Raw genomic sequence first — 25,747 nt, forward strand, 5'->3', positions numbered from 1 at the left:
TATGCTTTTAGAAGCATATTGGATGAATAAGAATCTGTATGTCTAATTGAATTCAAAACACCAGTGTACACCGTTAGCATTGAACTGTTTATTTAAGTTATAACTGCAGACTAACTCAACATGTCCAACCTAATGCTTCATATAACGTGATCACATCACTTCTGAACTTCATCAAATTTGGGGTCTGTTGAGAGTAGAAAAAAAATCTTGTTAATGCAGCATTTGCTTGTGATATACTATGGCATAAAACGTTCAAGTCATCAACATCAAAAAGCAACGTTGGATTCTACTTTTTTTCATACAAGAGGTATGAATCACTGAAATTGAATTATGCAAAAATAAAGCTTGCTGAGTTGTTTCTCAGTCAAGCTACCCCCTGAAATAATAAAAGAAAGGAATTTTAGGAAGTTCCACAAAGTATCATAACAAATAGAAAACCCTACATTGATTGTAGCTGATGTAAAAATTAACACAAAGATGCCAAGTAGGAATGTGTATAGATATTGTTGGAAACATCATAGATGATTATTGTGCCAAGAATAGGAAAATGTGTTTCTAAAATTTTATTTTAAACTGAGTATGGATATGTTTCATAAATGTATTGAAATTACAATCTGGTAATTGAGTTGTTTTAAAACAATTCAGAGCAGTGATTGTTTAGAAACACTAAACTACATTTAGAATTCAAATGTATTATTTACTGCCTGCTAGGTCTGTATAGAGTGCCAGTTTGGCGTAGTGGTTAAGGCACCAGTCTAGAACCCAGGAGAATATGAGTTCTAATCCTGCCTTAGGGCATGAAGCTAGCTGGGTGACTTTTCACTAGTTCACTTTCTCCCTCAGCTCTAGGAAGACATCTTTCAATGGGATCATAGAGCAACCATAGAAGGTAGCAACTAAGGAAACCATGTGTGATATAGGAAAAGGTAAAGGTGCTTGAATAGTAGAAAGATATTTATACCCTGAAGCACATTTTTGCCTCTGAATCAGAAATGCTGCACATAATCTATTGCCTATAATTATATTGTAACCATCAGAAAACTGTAACTTCACATTTTAATCTCATTATACATCAATACAGGTAATCCTTGAATTACAAGCAGAATTTTTGTTGCTAACAAGGCATTGTTAAGTGAGTCATGTCTGATTTACCGTTTTGTTCTGGTTGTTAAGTGAATCACTGAAGTTAAATGAATCACATGAATGTTAAGCAAATCCAGCTTTCCCCATCTTGTTGGAAGCCATCTGGAAAAGTCACACATGGCAACTACATGACTCAGGATGCTGCAACTGTTGTAAATATATTCCAGTTTGCAAGTGTCCAAAATTTGACCACATGACCTTGGGGATGCTGCAAGATCGTAAGTGTGATGACTGATCTTAAGTGACCTTTTCTGATCTTAAGTGACCTTTTCTGTGTAGTTGTAATTTCAAACAGTTACTAAACAAATGATTGTAAATCAAGGACTACCTGTAATGGGCACATTTCTAAAACCTTACCTTCAAATTTGAACTCTGGAAATTTGGTCATGTCTCCTCCGCCATAGACTCGTGTGAGTTTCTCAGTTTGGTCATTCATCTCTTTCTCATATTCTGGACCAACATCAACAGGGCCACCAGCTTTTCTAAAAATACAAGAACGGTTATTTTTCAAAGAAATACAAAACCTGGTAACATCTTATTAAAAGATCCCTGTATAAAAATTCCAAATTAATTTTTTTGGAAATCTACAATTTATTTACTTTAAGCAAACAGAATGACAACTGATAACCAGATTTATAATACATAAATATATTCATAATAGCTTACAGATCATTTATTTATTTAATTTATATTGCCACCAATTCGCCCATGGTGACTCAAGGCAGGTTACACAATGTAAAACCATATTTAAAACAAAAAATAAAAATAAAAAAACAATAAAAACTAACAAAAATAATCAAATAAATTAATAAAGTACAATAGAACAAAATCTGGAAAAAAAATCACCCCCCACCTCCCTGTCCTGACGATTTGCTGCGTAACTGCTAAATTATGAGAAGAAAGCCATAGGAAAATGCCATTAACAAATTGATTAATCAGGAAATCCTAAATTGATTGCAAAACAATCTTAGGCCAGACACAATATATAGGGTTTCCAACTTGTCACCCATTGACATCTTTGGCACCTATTGGAACCAATGTCCCTACACATATCTCTTAGGAGCAGGAGAGGGGGCCACATAAGAAACTGGGCCTGTTGTGGGGGGACTCTTCTTGCTTCTGCTGTTGCCACAGGTCAAATACAATTGATGGGCTGGAAGTGGCCTGCGGACCATAAAATCCCTATGCCTACTTGAAATATACCAGATCCCCTGCTCCACAATTTTAATTTTAAAATAACATGCTTCCAGGAAAAATTGCAGCCTCAATTTCATTTTCGAGTATGCATCCACTAGGTGGCTACAGACATTTTTTGAAAGTACAGTATTTGCATCTATATAGTTATATGCATCGATTAAAAAAAGTGGGGGGAATCTGACAAAGTACTCTGGCAGGGAGTATCCTTTACCAGTTTGTATTTTACTACATTTTGGGAGTAGCCATGTCCATTGTAAAACAACATATTATGAAAGAGACACCCGTTCCACAGCAGATATTTTTTGAATGGATAACCTGCTTCATTTATTGCAGATATTCTGTACCTGCTCAATTTGCCCGGAAGATAACATTAGGGAAGAAAGCTTCTTGGAGGAAATTTAGTAATATTACAGAATAGGCTAACAGAAAATAAATCTAGGCTACAATGGATATTTTACAAGTTGGCAAAGCTTGGTGATACTAGAAACATTATAGAAAGTATAACCTGTCACGTATGACTACATTGTTTGTACTTCTACACTATTTGGGGGGGAAAGATAACTTAAAGTACTTTAAACGTAATATTTCCTGCTCATTTGTTCCTGCTGCTATAGTTGAAGCAGTCCATTGGTGAATTGTGTATGTATTAATAACATATGCACCATCATATATTAATTCATCAGTGTTGCCTTTTATGGTCAGTGACCAACAAAGTAACTATATTGGATATAGAAAGTCTACATACCCCTGTTAAAATGTTAGGTGTTAGAAATGTAAAAAAATCTTATCAAGAGAAACCACTTCAGCATTTTTTCACCTTTAATATAACATATAAACTATACAATCTAATTGAAAAGCAAATTGAAATCTTTTAGGGAGAAGATGATAATAAAAAACTTACAATAATGTGGTTGAATAGAGGTGCACATCTTTATTCTTTATTGCAGCACTTGCTTTTTTTTGCCAGCAAGCAGTCTTTTGGAGTAGGAGCCTATCATTTTGCCTTGGGAATCTTTGCCCATTCTTCGTTTAAAAAACGCTCGAAATCTGCCAAATTGTGAGGGCATTTCCTGTGCACAGCCCTCTGCAGGTTACTTCCCAGATTTTCAATTGGATTCTGGTCTGGGCTCTTAATAATAAAGGTAGAAAAAATTCTGAAGTGATTTATCTTGGTCTGATTTTTTTACATCTCAAAACCTGGCATTTTAACTTTTTATATCCACTGTATAATCCTAAAGCAACATATAAAAGCAGGCTCAAAAACAATAATAAAACCATACAGTCCTGCCAATTTAAATGTACACACGAAAGAATTAAACAAAAAGACCAAAATATAAGAAAGCAAAACAAAATTAATAAAATGTAAGCAAGAGAATAGAAGAACTTTGTGACATTGTTCCAAGATTACAATACTTTAAGCCTTCTTGTGACAATAAGTGCTGATAACAATTATCATACCACATAAGAATACTGTTCATAGAAGCAGAATTCTGGTTTAAGAATTAAAAAACAAACACTTCCCTCTCATTGATCTCTATTAGATGGTAATATAAGTATACCAACACATAGGTCCTCTTAAAAGGGATAAAGAACTACGTGCACTAAAGTCAGATTCCTGCCATGGGGACAATTTCTCTCATTAAATGGAATTTTATGAAATCCATCCAATATTGCTGAGGGAAGAGCACTAAAGCAGGTAAAAAGAAGGTTGTAGAGTGTGTTGAGCAAACCAGGTTTGGCAGGTGGTTTGTAGATTTAATGGTTTCCAGAAAGGAACCCACTCTTGTAATTGGCTTATCGTGCTTGTCTAAAGATCAACATCATAGACTCTTTGGCAAATATCAACTGTCTTTAGGCCTAGAAGTAGCAAAAAATAGCATGGCACAGGTCAGCTGTGATATTTACTTCATATCTTGATGCAAAATCAAGAATTAGTGAAACAATAAAAATAGAAGTTTAAATCAATAAGAAATATAGCAAACTTAGACTCTTGATTCCAAAGGAATCATTCCTGTTTCCATGTGAATTAGAATGTTTGGAATACAACATGGAACCTGAAAGAGTGTTTCCAAAATTTACTTTGGACAATATCCAATATTTAGGTCATTGTACAACATTAGGGTATAGATGGTGCTTAAAAGTTAGTGGAACATTTTCAATTTTCAATATTTCTGCATAAATATGACTTGAAATGCAATGTATTCTTCACACAAGTCCTAAAATTAGACAAAGTGAACCCAATGTGAGTCAAAAACACACTTGTTCATTTATTGAAGATAATGGATAATAGGAGCTTTTTCACCCTTCAATTCATTTATTAGTCTCAGACTCTCTGGGTGGAAAGTCAGAGAGATGGTATGCATTATCTCATTCAGCGGCATGTAGATGGAGAGAGAACAACTGTAAAATGTATTATAAAACTTTTATATAACTTAACCTATATATAATTAAATCCATAATCCCAGGATCTTTCAATCTATGGGTTTCATCAAACAAAATAGTAAATAAAAAAATCATTATATTATCTCATATTAAACACATATACCTGACATTTAAATAATACTATAAAATACCTTGCAGGAAGTGTGAGTAATAAAAGTAGTTATTCATATAAATGAATTGATGATTTAACTTACTGGCTCTTGGTTTTATATTCTCTAATCTTGTCCAAGAAGAGCTTCTGTACAGGATCAAGTTCCTTTGCTTTATTAAATGCAATGGCAGAAAAGCCAATATTTCTACGCAACTGGACAGATAGGGCTGAACGGAAAATGGAAGAAAATCTAAAGAGCTGTTGAAGAATCATGATAAATTTGCCAAATTTTCACCTAGAAAGACAAAAGATATTACACCTGAAATGCAAATTATTTACTTTCATACAAACACTATACAGTACTAGTCTGAGGTGCATTGGGAAACCTGCTTCAAACTCACTCAGCAAGCAGGAACTTCCAAGTTGCCACTTCAAAACTGGATTATGAATTTTGCTCTGCTCATTCCAACTTCTTAATATCTTCCTTCAGTATACTAATGATTGGTATTTGATTTTTAATGTTTTGTTTCATTTTATTTGTTTCACTGTTGACTTCTTAAAACCCAAGTAGTAAGAAGCTACAGATAAATCTGTTAAATAATTTCCGGACTGCCACTATTCCATTAGCTAGTATCCCATTCAATGGCAGCCATGGCCAGAATGGACTTGTCCTATGTGCCACTGTGCCCTTTACTGGACTGCTTATGCCTAGGTATCTCTTTAAGACAACTGCAACATGTTGTACATAGGGTCACCAATGAAGATCATTTAGAAGCTTCAGCAGATCCAGAGTGTAGCCTCATAATCAATTATGATTACACCTTGGTATTTCTATGTGACAATTTTGCTTTGTGTTGTCACAGTGACTGTGCTCCATGGGATATAAATGAGTTTCTGGATGCAATTCATTGGCCTGTTTTTCATCTATCAACCCCTACATAACTGAAGGACTTGTGTCTTAAATGATCTCACAGGATGGATATCCCCAAATCCCTTCATTTAAGCAATGTCATATTGTAGATGCCCAGATACAATGTGCCTTTCCTTTGTCATTCGTGTACTCTAGAATACTATTTCCCAGAGAGCTATTTGGTCCCATCCATATTGTATTTTACAACAGTAGTACAAGTAGTTCTTGACTTACGACAGTTTAATGATGGTTCAAAGTTAAATGGCCTTGGAAAAGGTGACATATGATCTGTATCTCCACTTATGACCATCACACCCCTGTAGTCACGTGATCACAATTCAAACACAGTGCAACTAGCTCGCATTTGTGACTAGTTGTAGCATCCTGCAGTAACATGATCACAATTTGCAATCTTTTTTTGTTTTTGCTAATTTCCATCAAAAAACAACTATTGGGGAATCTGGATTTGCTTAACAACTACGGTAAATCACATATTGACTGAAATAGAAATTCTGGTTCCAATTGTCAAAGTCAAGAATTATTTGTATCAATAACGAGGCCATTAGCCAAGTTATTTGAACAGGCCAGGGGTAGGGAAACTTGGCTCTTTTATCACTTATGGACTTCAACTCCCAGAATTCCTGAGTGAGCCATAAAAGGTTCCCCATCCCTGGCCTACTGGTTTTTCAGTTGTGGGGGAAATCAATTTTTGACTTGAATGGGACTGTTTAATATACAAATGTAGGAGATATGTCCTACATTTGTATATTAAACAGTCCCATTCAAGTCAAAAATTGATTTCCCCCACAACCGAAAAACCAGGGATGGGGAACTTTTTATGGCTCACTCAGGAATTCTGGGAGTTGAAGTCCATAAGTGATAAAAGAGCCAAGTTTCCCTACCCTTGGAATAGGCCATCAGCCCAGTGATATTAAAGCTTATATTTATTTATTCAGTGTACATGTTACCTGCTTCTAACAAGTGACTCTGGGCAGCTAACAAAAAAACAGAAAAAAAGGAGAAAACTAGACAATCAACCAGAGAGATAAAAATATCACCAAAAATCACACCCATCAGTATAAATACAATACAAATATTTCAATAAGACTGATTTGCAGTAAAGCTCTGGATGAAGAAGATACTTCCCATTCAGTCATTTAATTTTTTATCTTTTGCATTCTGATGATTTTGCTGAGTTTAATGGTAAGTCATCTTGAATTATTCTAATGTATGGGCATAAAAATCAAGTAAATAAATATTACCAATGGCAACAGAAAAGATGAAGGCAATAATATACTACTTTGCCAATTAGTGTCTTATTTTTAAAACAAAAATCAATAGGATGTCCAGTTTGGGCAATTCCACTAGGTTGCAGATGGAGAGAAAAAAAATCAAATTACTCAAATCACATCAACTGGCAGATTAGTTGCCTCTCCATCAGACATCTCCTTATGGAAGAATATTTCTGCATAAACGACTCATTTAAATGACTAATTTCATTGACAGAATCAATACCAAACTATCAGCAATTACTAAAACGACAGTGCTTAACTGAGGTAAAATGACAGTTCTTAACTGAGGTAGGTAGGACAGAAATGTTTTCATTTTCCAAAATCATTTGTAATTCTTTTTCCTAAATACTGAAGAAGCTTTCTTATTTATCATTTATCAACAATCTACGAGAATGTTAAAGGCTTAAAGTTTCGGTGAACGTAATAATAAATTGGTTAAAGAAACCAAATTTCAGCATTAAAATCAAAACTATACTGATTTTAAATATTTAAGTGTGCTAGAATGAGCAGTCGCTCATTACAGAAGAATTACGTAAATACTTTATACCAGTGGTCATCAACCAGTGGGCTGGGAACCACTGGTGGTCCGTGAGAAAATTTTGGTGGTCTGCAGAGAAATGTCACCCCAAAACACCCCCCAAACCAATTAATCCAGGCTGCGTGGGAACACAAGGCTGCACTGCCCACATGGCCCATGGGAATACATGGCTTGCTTTGCTTGCATTGCGAACAACACAAGGTAGTGAGGGAAGGGGAGGAACTTGTCCCACTCACTCAACACACCTCGCCTGGCCACCGGGCTGCTTCTTGCAGCTTTTTTCTTCTTCTGTTTTTGGCTGCGTGCAAGGAAAGCAGCAAAAGTCTTTCTTTCTCTCCCCCAAACTCTGCCAGAAACGAGTCTTTGGGACCCTGGAAGGCATCCTGCTTCAAGAGGCTGCACTGGCACAACAAGTCTCACAAAGACTCATTTATGGCAGAGTTTGGGGTAGAGAAAGAAAGACTTCTGCTGCTTTCCTTGCATGAAGTCAAAAGTCTCTTCCCCCCACCCCGAGAATGGAGCTGGAGATAGTATCCTGCGATCCCAAATAATGATCGATTGGTAGGAAAATGGGGTGGGGAATTTTCCTGCAGACTTTTTTTTTGGGGAGGGGGGATTTTCCTAGGTCTCTGGTCCACGGGATTTAAAATTATGAGTTCGGTGGTCCCTGGGGTCTAAAAGTTTGGTGACCCCTACTTTAGACTCAAAGCTGTCTGAGGGATTTGGATTAGGGGGCAAGATCAAGCAAGGATTTACAGGGGAGCTAATAAAAGTTGCCATCAATGAATAACTTTTGAGGACCATTCCATTATCAAGATCAGAGTACTGTTACTACAGTAGCCTGGTATATTGTTGTTGTTTTTGCAGGCACCCATTCATTTGTCTCTCCCGAAGCGAGTGGTGGGGGGAAAAAGCGGCAATAGCAGTCTCTTCATCCTCTCACCACCAAGTAAAAACAAAGGGGCCAGTAAAGGTAGAAAGGATAGCGGTTGCGATATTGTGTTAGAAGAAAAGCCACTGACGGCATAATGCCCAAGCCTACGGCCTCCCCAACATTAGCTGGCAGTGGCCTTGTCTACCAAAGAAGTTGCTGCTCAGAAAACTCCTCCTGTCCCTGGAAGTTAAACCCACCATAGCAACCTACTTCGCATTCTCAACCCCACGTTCCCTAATATGATCCCTTCTGATGCACCGGATATTATGGACGAATTAGCAGTTTACCTGCCCGCTAAGTGCAGCCACTCGCTTAAAGCCTGCATCATTCTACGGACTAGTTAGAAGCCAGAATATCGAGGGAGAGACGATTCGGAACAATGCTATTGGGGGAAAAAAAACGGGGGTGTGGGGGGGGATGGGATTAAACTACCTAAAGCCGAAATCCTTCAGAGATGGCTGCTCTTTCAGCCTTCTTTTACCCGGTCTCCAATTCCTCGAGGAACACCCACCACGATCGGTCACCTTCCCGGAGCCTGCAGTCAAATGGCCCCGCCCCGCCGCCGAAAGTCGCAATGGGTTTCGGGAATTTTGCTTTTTGACCGCCCGTCTCCGGTCATTTGCTTATCTAAACACGGCTCGTCTTCACCTTCTCTCTAGTTGTAGTTACTCGAAATTCCTTTGCGGCCTTTTTTCTAACCAGGAAAGGTCATTTAAAAACTCGGAAAAACTCTTTTAACCGAAGGCCCGTTTACCTACCGGAAACAGAAGGATTCACTTCCGACTTAAAGTGGCGCTTGTAAAAATACTTTGAATTTTACTATAGCAGCGCAAGGCGGGCTCGCAAGGGGCGCTGGGAGTCGTAGTTTTTGCTCTGCCGCGCGGGGCGGGGGGGAATCGTGTATCTGCGCTTTTCCCCCGCCAGGGCCCCGCGCGCAGGCCTAGCCGACCGACCGACCGCCAGAGTTGGAGTTCGCTAAGGGTCCCGTCCCCCCCCACGACTCCCCATCGCCGCCGGGAGTGTCAGGGAAAATAGGCGCTTCTTTGGTTGAACCGACGTAGCTGCCACGGCGGAAAAGAGCAAGCAGCAGCGCTGCTCCACAAGCAGTGGGGCTGGATTGTTTTTGTGACGGAGACCGTGAGGTGGCGGCGGCGGCTGGTGAGTGTTCAAGCGGGAACTCCGGGGCGCGCGGCTCGGAGGAAAGTGAACGGGAGGGGGAAGAGGAAAGCGCCTCGCGCTGTATCCGGGCGGGAGGGGGGTCTCGTGGCCTCCTCACTTCTTGTGTTTTGTTTCCGTTTCTGCTCCGCGCGGCGCGAGTCTCATTTCCGTTTCGAGTTCAAACAACAAGGAGGCGCAGCCGCGGGTGACGGAGGAAGGCCTGGACCGGGGGAAGGGTTTCCCCCCACCTTGGCGCCTCTTCGTCTTCGCAAGCTTTTGCCTTTTTACTCCCCTCGAATCATGGGGCGGGAAGGATCTCTGCGTCCTCTTCGTCTCCTCTTTTGGACAGTGGAAAAAGAGGCCTCGGGAGTCCCGTCGATAGCCAAGCCCCTTTGGCAGGAGCCTTTTTTTTCTCCACGCAGGGATAGGTTGATATACATATGTATATATATTTTGACAACGTTGTGTTCCGGAGAGGGTATCTTACAACAGATTTCAAAATTAATTCGGCAGCCTCTTGCCCTCCCTCAATTTTAAACACGTTCTTGCCATCTCCGTGTTTGAAACGCTCCACATCATGGTAGTCGTCAGTACGGTTTTCTTTCGCCGTTTTCTTAGTCTTGACTTGTCGGCTTATTTTCAACTTCTATAGCAGTAGATTTCTGTCAAAATCGATGTATAATTATTTCAGTGAGGAACAAGGGGCGTCTGGTGGATAGCCATAGTTGGTAGCAAAAGTTACGTTGTAAGTAAGTATATCGGCACCGTACATCCTGTTTAAAGGCCGCTTTGAAAATGAGAACTAGGAATAAATGAAATATACTTATTATTATGATGAAGGGTTTATATTTATCATTTCTTGTAATGTTTTGGAGACAAGGAGTATGCAGCATTGTTTCTTCAGTACAGTTGCTTGTAATTTTTTTGATAGGGCACACTAGAAATACAGATAGTCCTTGACTTACAATAATTCATTTAGTGACCGTTCACACAACATAAGTGACTTATGACCATTTTTCACACTTAAGACTGTTGCAGCATCCCCATGGTCATGTGATTTACATTCAGTTGCTTGACAACTGGTTCATATTTATGACCGTTTCTATCTTCTGACAGGTAAAGCCAATGGGGAAGGTAGATTCATTTAACAACTGTGTTACTAATTTATAAACTGCAGTGATTCACTTAACAAATGTGGCAAGAAAAGTGATAAAATGAGGCAAAACTCACTTAACAAATTTAACACTTAGCACTATAAATTCTGGGCTCAATTGTGGTACTACCTGTAAATGGACTACCTGTAAATACTTTTTTGTGTAAGTTCTTACTGCATGCACATGTAGGGTTAATCTCTTAGAAAACCTCAATTTAGTACAGGACCAAGAAAGAACTGGTTTGGGGGCAACTAATCATTTTTATTTCTCTTTATAAATGCCAGGTAAAGAAGGATATAGATATAGAGGGGGAAAAGAATTATGTTAACAGTATTCGGTAGCCTGATGTTCATATCTAATAGAATTCCCCAAATGCTTGTTGTTGTTTTTCTAACCTGCCTTTGCTGTAATCTAGTGCTGTGTAGCTAGAATTCTTGGAAATTATTTTTTCCCATTTTTGGGAAGGAAAAGCTGAATAGTTTGAAATGGAAAGTAATGTAAAATCATATTAATGTAGGACTCTCAACATTTCCAACATGAAGGCAATAAGCTGGTGGGGTGGTGGGAACTCTGCCGTTCCTTTTCTGCGATTGCTTGGCCACCCTCTAAAGTTGCCATGAGATCCAAGGGAGAGGTGTATTTAGTTTAAATAGCTAACTGTAGACAATGATGTAATTTAATGTTCTAAAGCACTATTTTGTCTTTGAAGTTGAAGGGTATAGGCCTACCTTTTAAAATGCATATTTTAATTGGCAAATGTATGCAGACTAAAGATAACTCTTTTAAGCTGTAACATTCTAGTAAGTTGTATGGATTTCTTAGACTAGAATGAATATAACGTACTGCATGTTTCAGAAACTAATGGAAAAGGATGGAAAATAAATGCAGCATAAAATATGGTTAACATCAGCTGTTAAGACCACAGGTAATCTTCAGCTTACAACAGTTCCTTTAGTGACCATTGAAAGTTACAACGGCACTGAAAAACTGAATTATGACCATTTTTCACAGAAACGTTGCAGCATCTCCATGGTTACATGATCAAAATCTGGAAAAGTCATAAAATGGGGGCAAAATTCACTTAACAAATGTCTTGTTTGGCAACAGAAATTTGGGCTCAATTGCGGTCATAACTCAAGGACTACCTGTACAAGATTTCTAGAAGAGCCAGTACTGTATTATCTTCTTAAAAATAAATCCAGAATATATGAGGTTTTTAAAATATTGTGTATCTAAACAATTTTAACACAGAAGTGATGTGTTTACTGTCTAAGTGATTTCAAAGGCTATGCAGCGCTTCAGGTTTGTAGGGCAAAAAAAGTACTTAAAAATGCTCAAGTGTATTTATATAGCATCAACAACTTAAAGCAGCCTTTTAACTTGTAATGGAATACCAGAATTATTGTTAATACTAGTATTTATTGTTAACCATGATTGCTTCATAGTAGTACTTAACCAAATTTATTCTAACATATATTCTTTATGCTACTTTATATCTTTTTCAGATTGTATGAAATAGTAAAAATGATAAAATCATTTTTATTTTAACACGTGTGTACTACTTGTGTTTGAATTTGCAGGCTATCTCTTGAAATATTTCAACCATGACTAAAAGAGAAGCAGAAGAACTAATAGAAATAGAAATAGATGGAACCGAAAAACAAGAATGCACTGAAGAAAGGTATATAGAAAGATTCCATGGGACCTTATACATGATTATTTTTATAGTTGTCTTTCTGATTAATAAAGGAATATAAATCCATTTGAAAAATTCTTTCATTTAAATTCTGTGGAAATAATATTTTTCTTGACTTTAAGGATGTAAATATATTAGTTTTTTATTAAGGATAGAAAGCATAAATTCGTTATTACTGTTCAAAGAACTTTTGATGCTTGCAACAAGTTGAAGCAACAGTTGTTTTTTCTACCTCATTCCTTATTGCTTTAGGGTTAGGGTTAAGTTTATAAAATTGAAATAAAAATATCACATGAACAGGACTTTCTTTAAAGCCAGAGTATATATTACTTGCAAAATAAATAATAATAATTTAGGGGAAATATGGTTTTATAGCTGACAGTGCAGTTTCATTAAGTTGACTTGATCTTTGATTCCAGTTCTTCATTAGTATTAAAATACTAGTCAAGTTTTTTGTGGATTACTGCTGCTAATCATCTGGCAGCACATTTTCATTTTTGCAATATATGTAATGTACTTGTGTCTTAGAATTTTCTTGTCTTATGTTTTTAAAAAATGCTGTTGCCTTAATCACATCTATTTTGATGAGTCTTTATAGGAGCATAGAAACAACAGAAACATTTAATTATATCATGCTAAATCTCTAGGTGATTTGCCAAAAGATTGCACCCCTTTCCCAAATCATCATAAATTCAAAAATCTTGCAATTAATTAAAAATGCATTTTATATGAAAAAGTGCCATTCAGGTTTGGTACTCAAGAGATTTACTGTTGTGGTTTTTGTCTCACATCTACGTTAATGGATTTCAGAATTTAGTTTTAAAATAAAATAGTTTCATTAAATATCCATCTATAATCATGTAGTCAGTCACTTTAATATTTGGAAATGCAATTGATTTAGGCGTTTACATATGAATTATTTACCTGTACTTCTTGTCAATATCCAATATTATTGAACTTTTTAAAAATGTTCAAATCAGATTTAGGCCAACAAATTAAAATCTATTATAGAAAAAAATGTTTAAAATACAGTGGATTATTTTTTAATTCTTTCATTTCAGCATTGTTGAACAGACTTACACTGCTGCAGAATTTGTAAGTCAGGCTATTGATATCAATGAACCAGTTGGAAACCTAAAGAAACTACTGGAACCAAGACTTCAATGTTCCTTAGAAGCCCATGAAATCTGTCTGCAAGATATACAGGTATAAGCACAAATTGTTAAAGATTTGTAAATAAGCATCAGTTTTACAGATAGTTTGATTTAGTAGTAAATCAATATAGATTTAATCCAATATAGACCAATCATAGGTTCATGTACACTTCTTTTGTACAATATAACATTCTTTTTTTTTCAACCATTCTACTTCTGTTTTTCCTCTCATATCTGATACATTTATCAAACTATTTACTACCTTTTATATGAGTTTTTGAATTACTTAAATGAAAGGAAAGTTAATATTTATTTAGGAAAATAGAATATAAGTTCAGGTAGGAGTACGAGAAAGCTAAAATATAGCAAATAATCTAGCCTACTTTAAATGTGAAATACTGAAGTTTGTGGAATATAGTACATGTAGAGGAAAGTTTTGGTTTGGATGGTGGAAACAGATTGTTCTAGGATGCAAAACAAGCCATTGTTTGGTTATGATTATATCAGAAAAAATATAATTTTGATTTATTCCAATGAATCACGTTTTTGTATATCTAAATGAAGAGAGCAGAAAATTGTCTTTTTATTTAAATAAAAACGCAGGAATATCTAGCTTATGCAGAATAAGCAGTACAGTACTGTGTAGTATAAATGCTATTTTCAACAAAAAATATTCCACCCTGGGGGCAGGAAGGGAACTATTTTGATCTGCAACGATTTTGACATGTTAAACATGATAATAACTGATTCTTTGTGCTATTGCCATATAATGTAGGATGCATATGTTTGTGTATGTGTATGTGTACGTACACATACATCTTTAAAAGAATGTATCAATAGCTTTTTTGATTGGAAAATAATGCTTACAGGTAGTCCTCAACTTACAACTGCAATTGAGCCCAACATTTCTGTTGCAAGTGAGTTAAGTACATTTTGTCCCATTTTACCACCTTTCTCCCCACAGTTGTTAAGTGAATCACTGTAGTTGTTAAGTTAGTAACATGGTTTCTACTTGAATCTGGTTTCCCCATTGATTTTGCTTGTCAGAAGGTCACAAAATATGATCATATAATCCCTGGATACTGCAACCATCAAAAGCATAAACCAGTTGCCAAGTATCTAAATTTTGATCATGTACCATGGGGATGCTGCAACAGTCGTAAGTGTGAAAATGGTCATAAATCACTCTTTTTTTCAGTACTGCTTTAATTTTGAAAAGTCAGTAAGTGAATGGTTGTAAGCTGATTATCTGTATTTGTAAAGTCGATATCTCTTTTTAAGAAATGTCCACATTGATAGTTATGAATTGTTTACTTCAACATTTTTCTAAATTTCCTTTTATTATCAAGCTGGATCCAGACCGTAGTCTGTTTGATCAAGGTGTCAAAACAGATGGAACTGTGCAGCTTAGTGTCCAAGTAATATCGAGGCAAGGTAAATTATTTCAGATTATCTAATAAAAATATAATTTCACTGTGAAAAGGTATAAATAGAAGGCTAAGTTGACAAAGACGGAACAGGAAAATACCTTTGGCACCAGTTCCTAATAATTCCTAAGTTTCATAATGGAGAGCTGGATTAGATAGGGGCAGCTTATGAAATAATCAAGGGGCATTACTTTTTCTCTCACTTGCTTTACCTTCCCTTGTTTCATGAGAGATGCAATATAACTTTGAAAAAACTGAAATGAAATCCTTTGTTCATATAGGAATATTGTTTTCTAAATGAATTTACCATTGGTGAGAATAAAAGCTAATAACTTTTTTCCGCATGTGAGTTTTAAAACTAAAACTGCATTTGAAGAGGCAATTTTAGTAATAGTAATGTTCATTTATTAATACTATATTTAGGTACTGTACTGTTTCATTATTTATAACTATTATGTTTGGATATCTACTCACTTTCTTTTTCTGTATATAGGAATGGACCCAAAGTTAAATATCCTTGAAATTGTAAAACCGGTTGAAACAGTTGAGGTAGTGATTGATCCAGATGCCCATCATACTGAAACTGAAGCACACCTTGTTGAAGAAACTCAAGTAATAACATTAGATGGAACTAAACATATTACCACCATATCTGATGAAACATCAGAACAAGTAACTCGATGGGCTGCAGCATTAGAAGGGTACCGTAAAGAACAAGAACGCTTAGGAATACCCTATGGTAAGACATCGTATCATTAAATGATAAGAATTAGGGGCGTACAAAAGCCATTGCTCCATACATCTCATTTTCTCAGAACATGATGATATAGTCATCTGAATTTAGTAGTTATCAAGAGTAAACTTTCTAGAACATGCCATTTTAGACGATGTTTAAAACATTATGAACCATCTGTGTTATGGGAATTTTTTTTCAATAATTATTCAACCACTCCTGCAAAGTCCAGGTTGATACATTATGGTAGAAGAATGGAACATTCTGGGGAATGCAGGAATGTTCGGGCTCTGCATGCAACTCTGAAACAAATTATTCAGTGGAATATCATTTTGATGTTCCTGCTTCATCCACTGCAAGTACTTCTGTTTAGCTTTATGGACTTTATAGATTTAAAAATGAAGCTCAATTACTGTATAGCAAGTTGCCACAGATGGAATCAAACATTGGTTTATCCAGTTACTATCAATAGATAAGAGTTTTTATAGCCTATATGGATATGCAACAGTTGAACCTGCAAATAAGCAAATGTGTTATGATACTGAATTTTTTTCACAAAAGCTTCAGTGTCTGTTAAAAACATAATGGATAGCATTACAGGTAGTCCTTGACTCATGACTATTTGTTCAGTGACCATTTAAAGATACGATAGAATCTTAAAACTGGTCCTTAAAGTTGTCACTATTGCAGCACCCATACAGTCATGCTATCGCAATTTGAGCATTTGGCAAACTGCTTTTACACCTGGTTGCCAAGCACCACGCAGTCATTGATTGTCATTTGCAAACTTCTGATTCCTCCAGAAAGTTAGTGGGGAAGCCAGCAGGGAAGATTGCAAGTTGCTTGGTAAGTGTTCCTCCCCTGTACACCCTCTCTAGCACCTGTAACTCACTCTGTTCTGGACCACTCACACAATTTTGTTATAAAGTTTTTCTTTCCTAAAACTGATGATGCAGGTGATGAATCACAAATGATTCTGAAAGAAATTGCAATTTTAATTAATGATATATTAGATTTGAGCCTATTCTCAGCTGCTTCTGCTCACGACAATATTTTCTGCAGGAATTTTATGATTTTATTATTTTTGCAGAATGTACATTGTATAGAATATGTCTATTTCAGCATCGGGAAAATGAATTATTTGTATTCTCCTAGATCCAGTTCAGTGGTCAACGGATCAGGTACTGCATTGGGTTGTATGGGTAATGAAGGAATTCAGCATGACTGACATCGACCTCAATACTCTTAGTATTCCTGGAAGAGAACTGTGTAGCCTCAGCCAAGAAGATTTCTTCCAAAGAGTCCCTCGGGGAGAAATTCTATGGAGCCATCTGGAACTTCTTCGAAAATGTATGTGTGTTTCCTTAGCAAATGTTTTTTTTTTAAATAAATGTTTTACATTGTGGATATTCTAGTTCTCAGGATGTATGCATGAAATGTGAATTTAAATGCTATTTGACTATGTGAAATTATAATCCATTTCTATCTTTGCAGTTTTTAGCAGAAAACAAATCTTAGTATCATTTCAAAGATACTGATACTATAAAACAGTAGTTATTTTAATAATACTATTGAAATGTCAATACTTATGTTTTTCCATTTAATGAAACAATTTTGTACAATTTTTAAAAGATTTCAGTCTGCCTCTGAAAAATAAGCAGACATTAAATGCACAGTTTTCTATAATACTATGGATACCCAATATTTTATTCATTTGTTTGCTTGCTTGCTGTTCCAGGTGAAATTGACTTTAAGGAGCATTATCCAGCCACTATAAATTGAATTCAAAACATATAGTAAGCTTTAGAATAAAATAATAGTTACTACAGTTCATAAAATACCAATATATAATAGCAGAACCTGTGAATCTAATCCATTCACATCAAGCATAAAACAATTGCTGTTGCAAAAAGGAGTACAGAACAGGAGTACAGAATACAGTGTCACTTTCCGAGGCTTGGTTTAAAAAAAAAGTCATTTTTGCGTGGACTTCCTAAAAGTCATTGTGTGTATGCTGTGTTCTGGGCGAATTATCTGGGCGAATGCTATTCTGCAGAGAATGCTTGCCTCTGATGCCTAAAGATGGTTGTCCTGTATCAAATAAACATTAGTCACCTGACTAAATGTTATTTGACAGGTAGATACAATTGGGAATATAGCTAATATCCACTTCCTCAACCATACTAAGTTAAATAAACACATCTCCTCCTCAGTTTCACTCTTAACAAAAACATATCCATACATAATTCAACATTTGCAATAGCAGAAGTTAACTGGTGACAAACACTAGGCAAAAAAGTTATGAAATGAAATTGTCTTATAGAATTTATAATGTAATTAATATAATAGATACATAAATTAAAAAAAACACCTTGGTTTACTGTGTATATAGTAGAATGTACAAAACGTTCCAGATGTAAAACAGCTGGTTTCTGGTTATTTGATACATGCATAGAATGAAGTGGTTGCCTTGTTCTCGAGTAAAATGGAGTTTATTTAGATAGCATTGGTGGTGATGGTGGAATCAAGAAAAAAGCCAAGGACACTGTTAAATTGGGGAAGGGAAGGCTCCTGAAAAAATTGATGGGCAGATTGGCTGGTAGGATATACTCTCGTGGGATATCTGTAGCAGCTGAAAGGAAAGGAAAGGCCCTGTGATACTGGGGAATGGTCAGGCTTCTAGAATATAATCAGAAGTAATAGCTATGGGAAGATGCTGGTAAGATGGAGGGGCAGGTAGAACAGTGGGATATCCTGTGCTATTACCTTGGCTGTGGCTATGATGATAGCTGAGATGAGTAAAAGTGCTGAAAATAAGGGGGCAGGGGTATGGTGGGATATGCATGCTCGAATATGGCCTGAGAAAGTTGGGAAGGAAGACTAATGGGATTTGCTATTCTGAGAGCTTTAGCTGGGATTAAAGGGAGAAATGCTTCTTAACCTTGCTCTATCTAGATTTTCTTTCTTTTTTGTCTAAAGCTCAGAACAATTAAAGCATTGGAGTTTGTTTCATTCTTATTTGAAACAGTTTTCCAGAACACACAAAATGTAATGAATTCTTCTGGCTTCAAACAATACAATATCTATTTTTGTCCTATCTTCAGTTTATAATAGTGTACATAAAATTCTCACATCCTTTTTGTGTTTTCCTTTGTTTTCCTTGTTTATCAAACTGCAATAACATTTTCTTAATAGCAAAATTTTGTCTTTATTATCCAGATGTACTAGCTAGCCAGGAACACTCTGGAGAAATAGCAACAGTTACTATTGATCAACGTAAGTTGTCATCCTTTAAATACTTACGAAAGAAAAATATTTTAATTAGAGACTTAAACTATAAAAACAAAAATAATTTTTATAAAGTTAAATTGCAATTTAAAGTATAATTAAATTAAATTATTTTGTTTAAACTGAGAAAAGTCCATTTTGGAGGTATACTCATGTTATTATACTTCAGGGGTGTCAAACTCGTATCATACAGCAGCAGCATCGCAACTTTTTCCTCCTTCACTAAACCAGGTGTGGGCGTGGCCAGCGCGTGACACATCCAGCCTGCGGGTTGTGAATTTGACACCCCTGTTATACTTGTACTAAAATTATGTTACTGCTGAACAATCTAGTTGATTAATATTTGTTTTATATCCCTCCTCAAAAAATAACTTAATTGCAAAGAGTATTTTCTGAGTCTATTGCCAAATCCAGAACCAACAGCCTCCAGGTATAGGTTCAGGCGTTTCTTTTGATCTCTGAGTTGACCTTGGATGTTACAGCACTGTTTGTCATCAGCTCATTTGAAGTAATGGAGGACTTTTCCAAGAAGCTGAATTAACCTCTGTGAGTTGTTGGGAATATAGGATATATTTGGGAAAAGCTAAGAGCATACAGCATGTTAAGCAGAACATTATGCATTGCCCATCAAAACAATTTAATATCTTGAGAGATCATCTATGTTATGGTTGGAAATAGCAATTTTATGTGTTTTGTTATTTTTAAATTTATTGTTTGATGCTTTGTCCTTTCTAGCTGTGCAAATTATTCCAGCTTCAGTTCAGCCTTCTACTCCAACCACCATTAAAGTAATTAATAGTGCAAAGGCCACAAAAGTACAAAGAGCTCCAAGGATTTCAGGGGAAGATAGAAGTTCACCGGGTAACAGAACAGGTATTTTTTTTAATTAAAGCAAATATTTTAACTATTATTCTAAAGAAAGACAATGATTTTGAAGTTAAAGGGAAATACCTATGTTGCCAGGAGTTTGTGAAAATCTAGAAATGAAGTACAATCTCTGAAAATATAAAACCATATAAAGGCATACTTTATATTTTATTACTCTTGTATTTTAACATTTTTCATATTTCATTGAGAAATTAAATATTTTCTCCAATAAAGAGAAAGCATCTGTTTAAGAAGGACAATTATTTTTTTTATGAATTACGATTTTTTTTTATTTTTATGGTTTAATGGTTCTCCTCAAAAAGTGTTTGAAATAGTTTCACTACCATTAGTAGTTTCACTCTTTCAGAAGATTTCAGTCCCAAGGATGTTTAATCATATCTCTCATTAAATTTATGTTTAAGTTTGTTGGCCTCTTCAAGACTTTTCTTGATATCTATATACTATAAAAATGTTAATCATGTTAATCTATGGTAACAAAAAAATCAGGAATCTGGTGGCACATTCCCAGCTAACAAATTTTATTAAAATGTATGAACTTTCATGATTGGTTACAAGCTGCACTAAACACTTTTGTTAAGTAATTTAGTAAATTGGGATTGGAATGAAGGACTTTAAAAATAGTATACATTAGAATTAACTAAAATGTGAAACAAGCTTTTGAATTAAATATTTTAATTGAGTCAGTCAGTCTTCAGCCTGACTGATCTGAAGATACATGAGTATATGTCTGTTCCTATGATTTTCAACAATGGTGATGCGGGAGAAGTTGAAGCTTGTGGAGCAATGCCGAATTATGGAAAGCTGATATAAATTATAAAAACATTTAAGCATATTTTATACTTGAATTCTAACTTGTAGAATTTTAATAAGGAAAAAGCTTGGTCTCTTCATTGACATTTTAGTTGATTTTAAAATTTTGATGAAGATTTTCTATTGTTACATTAGTTTCTTCTTTTTAAATAGATTACAGATAGTCCTTCCTTACTGTCTGCTCTTTCAGCAATTGTTCAAAGTTGTGTTGGTGCAAAAAAGGAGATACATGAGTGGTCTTCAGAGTTATAGTTACCATTGCATCCCCACAGATTTCTGATTTGGGCACTTAACAACCAGTATACTTTGATAGTCACAGTGTTCCACAGTGACATGATTGTTATTCATGCTATTCACTAGCCTTCACAGCTGGCTTTCAACAAGCAAAGTCAGTGGGAACGCTGGAAGGAAGTAATTACAATCATATGATAAGCTTAATGACCACAGGTGATTTGCTTAGTGACTGCAGCCATAACTGATATAATTTTGGAGTGGTCACTTGACATTTCACTGATTGCATTGCTTAGCAACAGAGTTGCCAGTTCCAGTTGTGGTTGGTAAGCAAGGATTGCCTGTATACAGTTACCTAAATTTTATGTCTTTACTTGTTTATTCTGCTTGCCTTAACTTTATAGTAGATGAAAATACTTAATATATGTATATATATATATTTGCATATTAATCATAATAGGAAACAATGGTCAGATCCAGTTATGGCAATTCTTGCTTGAGCTTCTGACTGATAAAGATGCCCGAGATTGCATTTCATGGGTTGGTGACGAAGGAGAGTTTAAACTAAATCAACCAGAACTAGTTGCCCAAAAGTGGGGACAACGTAAAAATAAGCCTACAATGAATTATGAAAAACTCAGCCGTGCTTTACGGTAAGCTTAAAAACTCTTGATTGATTTTATAGTATTATTACATTGCTTTTCAGCTGAAAGTTGTAGAACAATGGACATGATCCATAAAAGCTTCACAAGCCCCATGTAGAGTCTCATAATCTAAGCAGCAGAATAAAATGAAGAAAAATGTATATTGGATTCAATTCTCAAAACTAAATGATTAACATCAAAATGATTGAAGCACAGGAGGAATTTGTGGGAGCTGACTTCAACAAAGCTTTCTTTGCTACTTTTTCTCTATTTTATCTTTTTGAGAATTGTGAGAAGGGGCTGTTAGGCATTTTCACAAATTCTTTTCTTGTGTTGGGTTCAAGTTTTGTTCAGCTGATTCTTGCCTTAATGGTGGATCTGTCCTTCAAGACTATCCTTTTTAGTCAATGGAGTACTTTAAAAAATAAATAAGATTAAAATAAAAACCAAGAATAGAGCAATTATTGATATCCATGTTGAGAAAACAGAAAATCAGATAAACACTATAAATTAAATAGTACATCATAACCACCCTGCCATACAGCTTCCTTAAAAAAGGCTTTGCCAAAGCCCAACACAGTGTGGGTAAACCTTTTGGACTTCAGGAAAAAATGGTCCCAGAAGGCAGAGATATCTACATAAAAAATTACGTATGGTACAACCTATGTTTAAAAGAATGTATTCTGTAATAAAGTACTTCTTTCCATCTTCACTGGAGTTTTCAATCTTCCATCTTCAATTGGTATCATTTATAGTTTCAAATTACACTATGACAATAGGAAAATACTTTTCTAATATTGGAAAATCCTTTTATATTTCTTTCAACATTCTGTTGTTCATTATGAATATATGAATATATGGCTTGTTCATTTGAAATATTTATTTACTTGCCTACAGACTTGCTTACAGGCTGCTTCAATCAGAACTAATTCTGACATGATTTCCCTTTCAGTAAAGACAGGAAATAATTTACAGAAAGGGCCACATATTTTTTAATACGAGCTTGGGAACCATCTTTCTTTTTATCAACTTAAAGGATTTATTTGTGCCAAATGCTTTAAAATGGCATCCACCCCCACCCCAAATCAGGTTTTATACATCCACTCTATTCTGTTTCTCCCAAATATTCTCCAGTCTGAACACTGGAGTCTTTCATGGTGCCAGTACATATGAGAATGCACAGAAATATCATCATAGGCTATTTGAATCATGCAGTCTGTGTTTTAATGTATGTTTTAGCTGCAACATTATTTAATAATTCAATAGTGATATATATATTGAATATGCAGGAAATCATACTTCTGGCAGTTATAAAGGCTGGTTAAGCTCAAATTTAAATGAAAGAGGTTATCTAACATGATATGGGTGAGCTTTTCTTAATGTTTTGTGCCACATGGTTTCTGAACTGGTGCAGATTTTGATGGAATCGTGGAAATAAATTAATCAGTTTTATTGCAAAAGACAAATTTCACAAATTTAAAAAATGGGCCATGTTTAATTACTTTTCATTTGTTTCTTGTTGCTTTTCCTTTCTTCAATGAAGGTATTACTATGATGGTGATATGATCTGCAAAGTACAAGGCAAAAGGTTTGTATACAAGTTTGTGTGTGACTTGAAGACTCTCATTGGGTACAGTGCAGCTGAACTGAATCGGTTGGTGACGGAATGTGAACAAAAGAAACTGGCAAAGATGCAACTGCATGGGATTACACAACCAGTCACCGCAGTTGCATTGGCTACAGCATCTCTGCAAACAGAAAAAGAGAACTGAGGACTAGGACCTAAAAGCTTGACAACATTCTTTTACACTTAGCAGTTTCTGGTTTAAAATTAGAACTGCATCTATTAATTGGCAATTCAATATGATGCATGAATTTCTACAAGCAACACTCATAAATTAGGGTCTTTTTGACTTAAAGATGTGTTTCATGAATGTTAAGGGCATTCCAGAGGTTCTATAATATGAAAATGTACAGGTTGTAGCAAAGAGTTTGGGAATTATAAGGAAATTGAAGATCTGTTGGTATTATGTTGTGCTACATTGCTTATTTTTTTCAGCTTAAAGTGAAGCATTCACATATAGAACAGGTTTTTTTAAAAAAATTGGTCTCTGCACTTCTTCAGATGCTATATTAATATTTCTAAAATTAGAACAGTTTCTATTAGCTATCTTTATAACTTTAAGCACGACAGGCTGTAAGAAAAACATTGATATAAAAGTGATTTCTTTGCCCCATTGCAAGAAAAAAAGTTACTGCTGAAAACAGAAATCCAGATGTAACGCCAATAAGCCAATTATGAGTATTTTGATATCTGTAGATAAATATGTGTGTTTGAGGGGGAAATGCTTAACTATCTTGAGAAACTTTGTTAAGCTTAGTGTTTGGCACCAAAAGGATTTCCAGATTTTTAGTGTAGGAATTAAAAACTTGAAATTTGTCTCTCATCCAAAGAAAAAAAATTGCTTTGTTTAATCTACACTGCAGAGTATATCAGCTGTTTCTGCTTTTATACTTGCACTGTAATTGTTTTTCAACTGAAGACTTAAGTTAATCACAGAAAGAAACCCCTTGTTGAGTAACAGAATTAAAGAATGGATTGATTTCCCTAAGTTATATAAGTGGCTGTGTTAAAAATAAAATAAAAAAATACTTTCTTTAAATTACTTGGTTTCCAAGCTTTGTTTTAATGCTTTGGAAATTAAAAAATATTGAAAAAATAATAGTCCTGTAAATTTAAAATATTTTTAAAAATTATACCCTGTTGAAATCCAGAAATGCTGATAATAGTGCACTGTTTGCACCTGTGTTTTACTTTTTTTTTTTACTTATAAAATCTGGGAAACACTTTCATGGGTATATTTATTACTCTTGGTTTGTTTGGTATAAATATTATGAATTAAGGCCATTAAAAGTTATGGTTCACTTAATCAAAAATGTAGCCAAGTTGAATATCCTTTATCAACAATTCACTTAATTGAATATCATACTTCCATAAGAAGCAATGATCATACAATATGGCTTAGTTCTATGGACTCTAGTCTTAGAGATGCTGTTACTTTAACAGCTAAGGTATACTTCATGGTTTTATTTACTCATTTTCAAGTTACTGAAAAATATATACAGGAATATATTGTAGTGTTTAAGGATCATTTTCGGCAAAGAAAGCATATAATCTTGTGGCCAGTCACTCTGATGTGTAGTGAATACAAAATAGTTTAAATTCTATTAATATTTTGGTTTTTTTCATTTTCTTTCACAATCTGTACAATAATTTAAAGAATTATTCATTTGAAATATCAAGAATTCATACTTTGTTTTAATAAGAACAAAAAATGACTCTGTGCCAATATAAACTTTAGAATTGTTATTGCATAACAAGCAACTCAGATTACTCATTCATATTTATAAATCTGTCCATTTTGAGTCAAATTACTCTGATCACAAGTTAATACTATTATATTCTCTCAGCTATGCATATTCTAAGCCATAGTAAGGAAAATGGCACATGGCCTCTCTTTTATATACATTTTTCCAGAATTTTAAATTTTCATTGTATTTCTTTTAGAAGTTTGCTGCACTTGTTACATTTGTTCCAGTTTATAGTGCTGATGTATGTTAAGCCTTGCTTATAACAGAACCACAGAAATGATAAAATAAGCTAGAAATATTTTGTTGTATTTCTTGTGAGGGACAATCTGTGACTAATTTGAGGTCTTCAGTACTAGGATATGGAATATTATATGTGAAATTGCATTGTGTGGCTGTCAGAAGAATAATATAGCTCGTATATTCCCAAATTTTTGTAAAATAGAGGGTTTGCATACATTTTTACTCTTCAAGGACATGTGCTCTAAAATTATGTATTTCCTTTTGTGTTGAATGTTTTGGTAATTTTACATGAAACAATTATTTTCTATTTTTACGCTAAAATATTTGTGCATAAAATTGTCAATATAGTAAAAGTAAAAAAATAAAATTTTACACAGCAGTTTTGGTTTTGTGTCCAAATATGAA

The 25,747-nt window shown here is 35.0% G+C and overlaps 2 protein-coding genes across 6 annotated transcripts; one reads left to right on the forward strand and one right to left on the reverse strand.

Annotated features, from left to right (window-relative positions):
• Positions 1-73: 73 nt before the first annotated feature.
• On the reverse strand, positions 74-9,442 carry ATP5PF (ATP synthase peripheral stalk subunit F6). 3 transcript variants are annotated; one of them, XM_026700644.2, is made up of 4 exons: positions 9,306-9,442; positions 4,977-5,168; positions 1,501-1,625; positions 74-184 (listed from the first exon to the last, which is right to left on the reverse strand). In XM_026700644.2, exons 2-4 carry the CDS (start codon positions 5,144-5,146, stop codon positions 156-158), a joined length of 324 nt encoding a protein of 107 aa, XP_026556429.1. In that variant the 5' UTR covers positions 5,147-5,168; positions 9,306-9,442; the 3' UTR covers positions 74-155. The 3 variants fall into 3 exon arrangements, with proteins under 3 accessions (XP_026556429.1, XP_026556427.1, XP_026556428.1); XM_026700642.2 differs by having other exon boundaries at positions 8,980-9,415; XM_026700643.2 differs by having other exon boundaries at positions 9,196-9,310.
• Positions 9,435-25,721, forward strand: GABPA (GA binding protein transcription factor subunit alpha). Of its 3 annotated transcripts, none has more exons than XM_026700638.2 (10): positions 9,435-9,705; positions 12,440-12,540; positions 13,617-13,761; positions 15,059-15,143; positions 15,630-15,875; positions 17,025-17,219; positions 19,089-19,145; positions 19,893-20,030; positions 21,547-21,739; positions 23,274-25,721. In XM_026700638.2, the coding sequence occupies exons 2-10, from the start codon at positions 12,464-12,466 to the stop codon at positions 23,500-23,502; spliced, it is 1,365 nt and encodes a 454-aa protein (XP_026556423.1). In that variant the 5' UTR covers positions 9,435-9,705; positions 12,440-12,463; the 3' UTR covers positions 23,503-25,721. The 3 variants fall into 3 exon arrangements, with proteins under 3 accessions (XP_026556423.1, XP_026556424.1, XP_026556425.1); XM_026700639.2 differs by lacking the exon at positions 9,435-9,705 and adding an exon at positions 10,036-10,454; XM_026700640.2 differs by lacking the exon at positions 9,435-9,705 and adding an exon at positions 10,036-10,450.
• The last annotated feature ends 26 nt before the right edge of the window (positions 25,722-25,747 follow it).

The sequence above is a fragment of the Pseudonaja textilis genome, chromosome 7 (genome assembly GCF_049901715.1).
Source record: "Pseudonaja textilis isolate UNSWEBS1 chromosome 7, rPseTex1.2, whole genome shotgun sequence".
NCBI classification, from domain to species: domain Eukaryota; kingdom Metazoa; phylum Chordata; class Lepidosauria; order Squamata; family Elapidae; genus Pseudonaja; species Pseudonaja textilis.

Excerpts from the sequence above, each read along its gene's own strand:
- ATP5PF (XM_026700644.2), bottom strand. The coding sequence starts at position 5,146 with ATGATTCTTCAACAGCTCTTTAGATTTTCTTCCATTTTCCGTTCAGCC. Across the intron at positions 1,626-4,976 it reads GAATATAAAACCAAGAGCCA|AAAAGCTGGTGGCCCTGTTG; the intron begins GTAAGTTAAATC and ends TTGTATTTTTAG. Across the intron at positions 185-1,500 it reads TCCAGAGTTCAAATTTGAAG|ACCCCAAATTTGATGAAGTT; the intron begins GTAAGGTTTTAG and ends TACTCTCAACAG.
- GABPA (XM_026700638.2), top strand. The coding sequence starts at position 12,464 with ATGACTAAAAGAGAAGCAGAAGAACTAATAGAAATAGAAATAGATGGA. Across the intron at positions 15,144-15,629 it reads CCAAGTAATATCGAGGCAAG|GAATGGACCCAAAGTTAAAT; the intron begins GTAAATTATTTC and ends TTCTGTATATAG. Across the intron at positions 17,220-19,088 it reads TCTGGAACTTCTTCGAAAAT|ATGTACTAGCTAGCCAGGAA; the intron begins GTATGTGTGTTT and ends TTTATTATCCAG.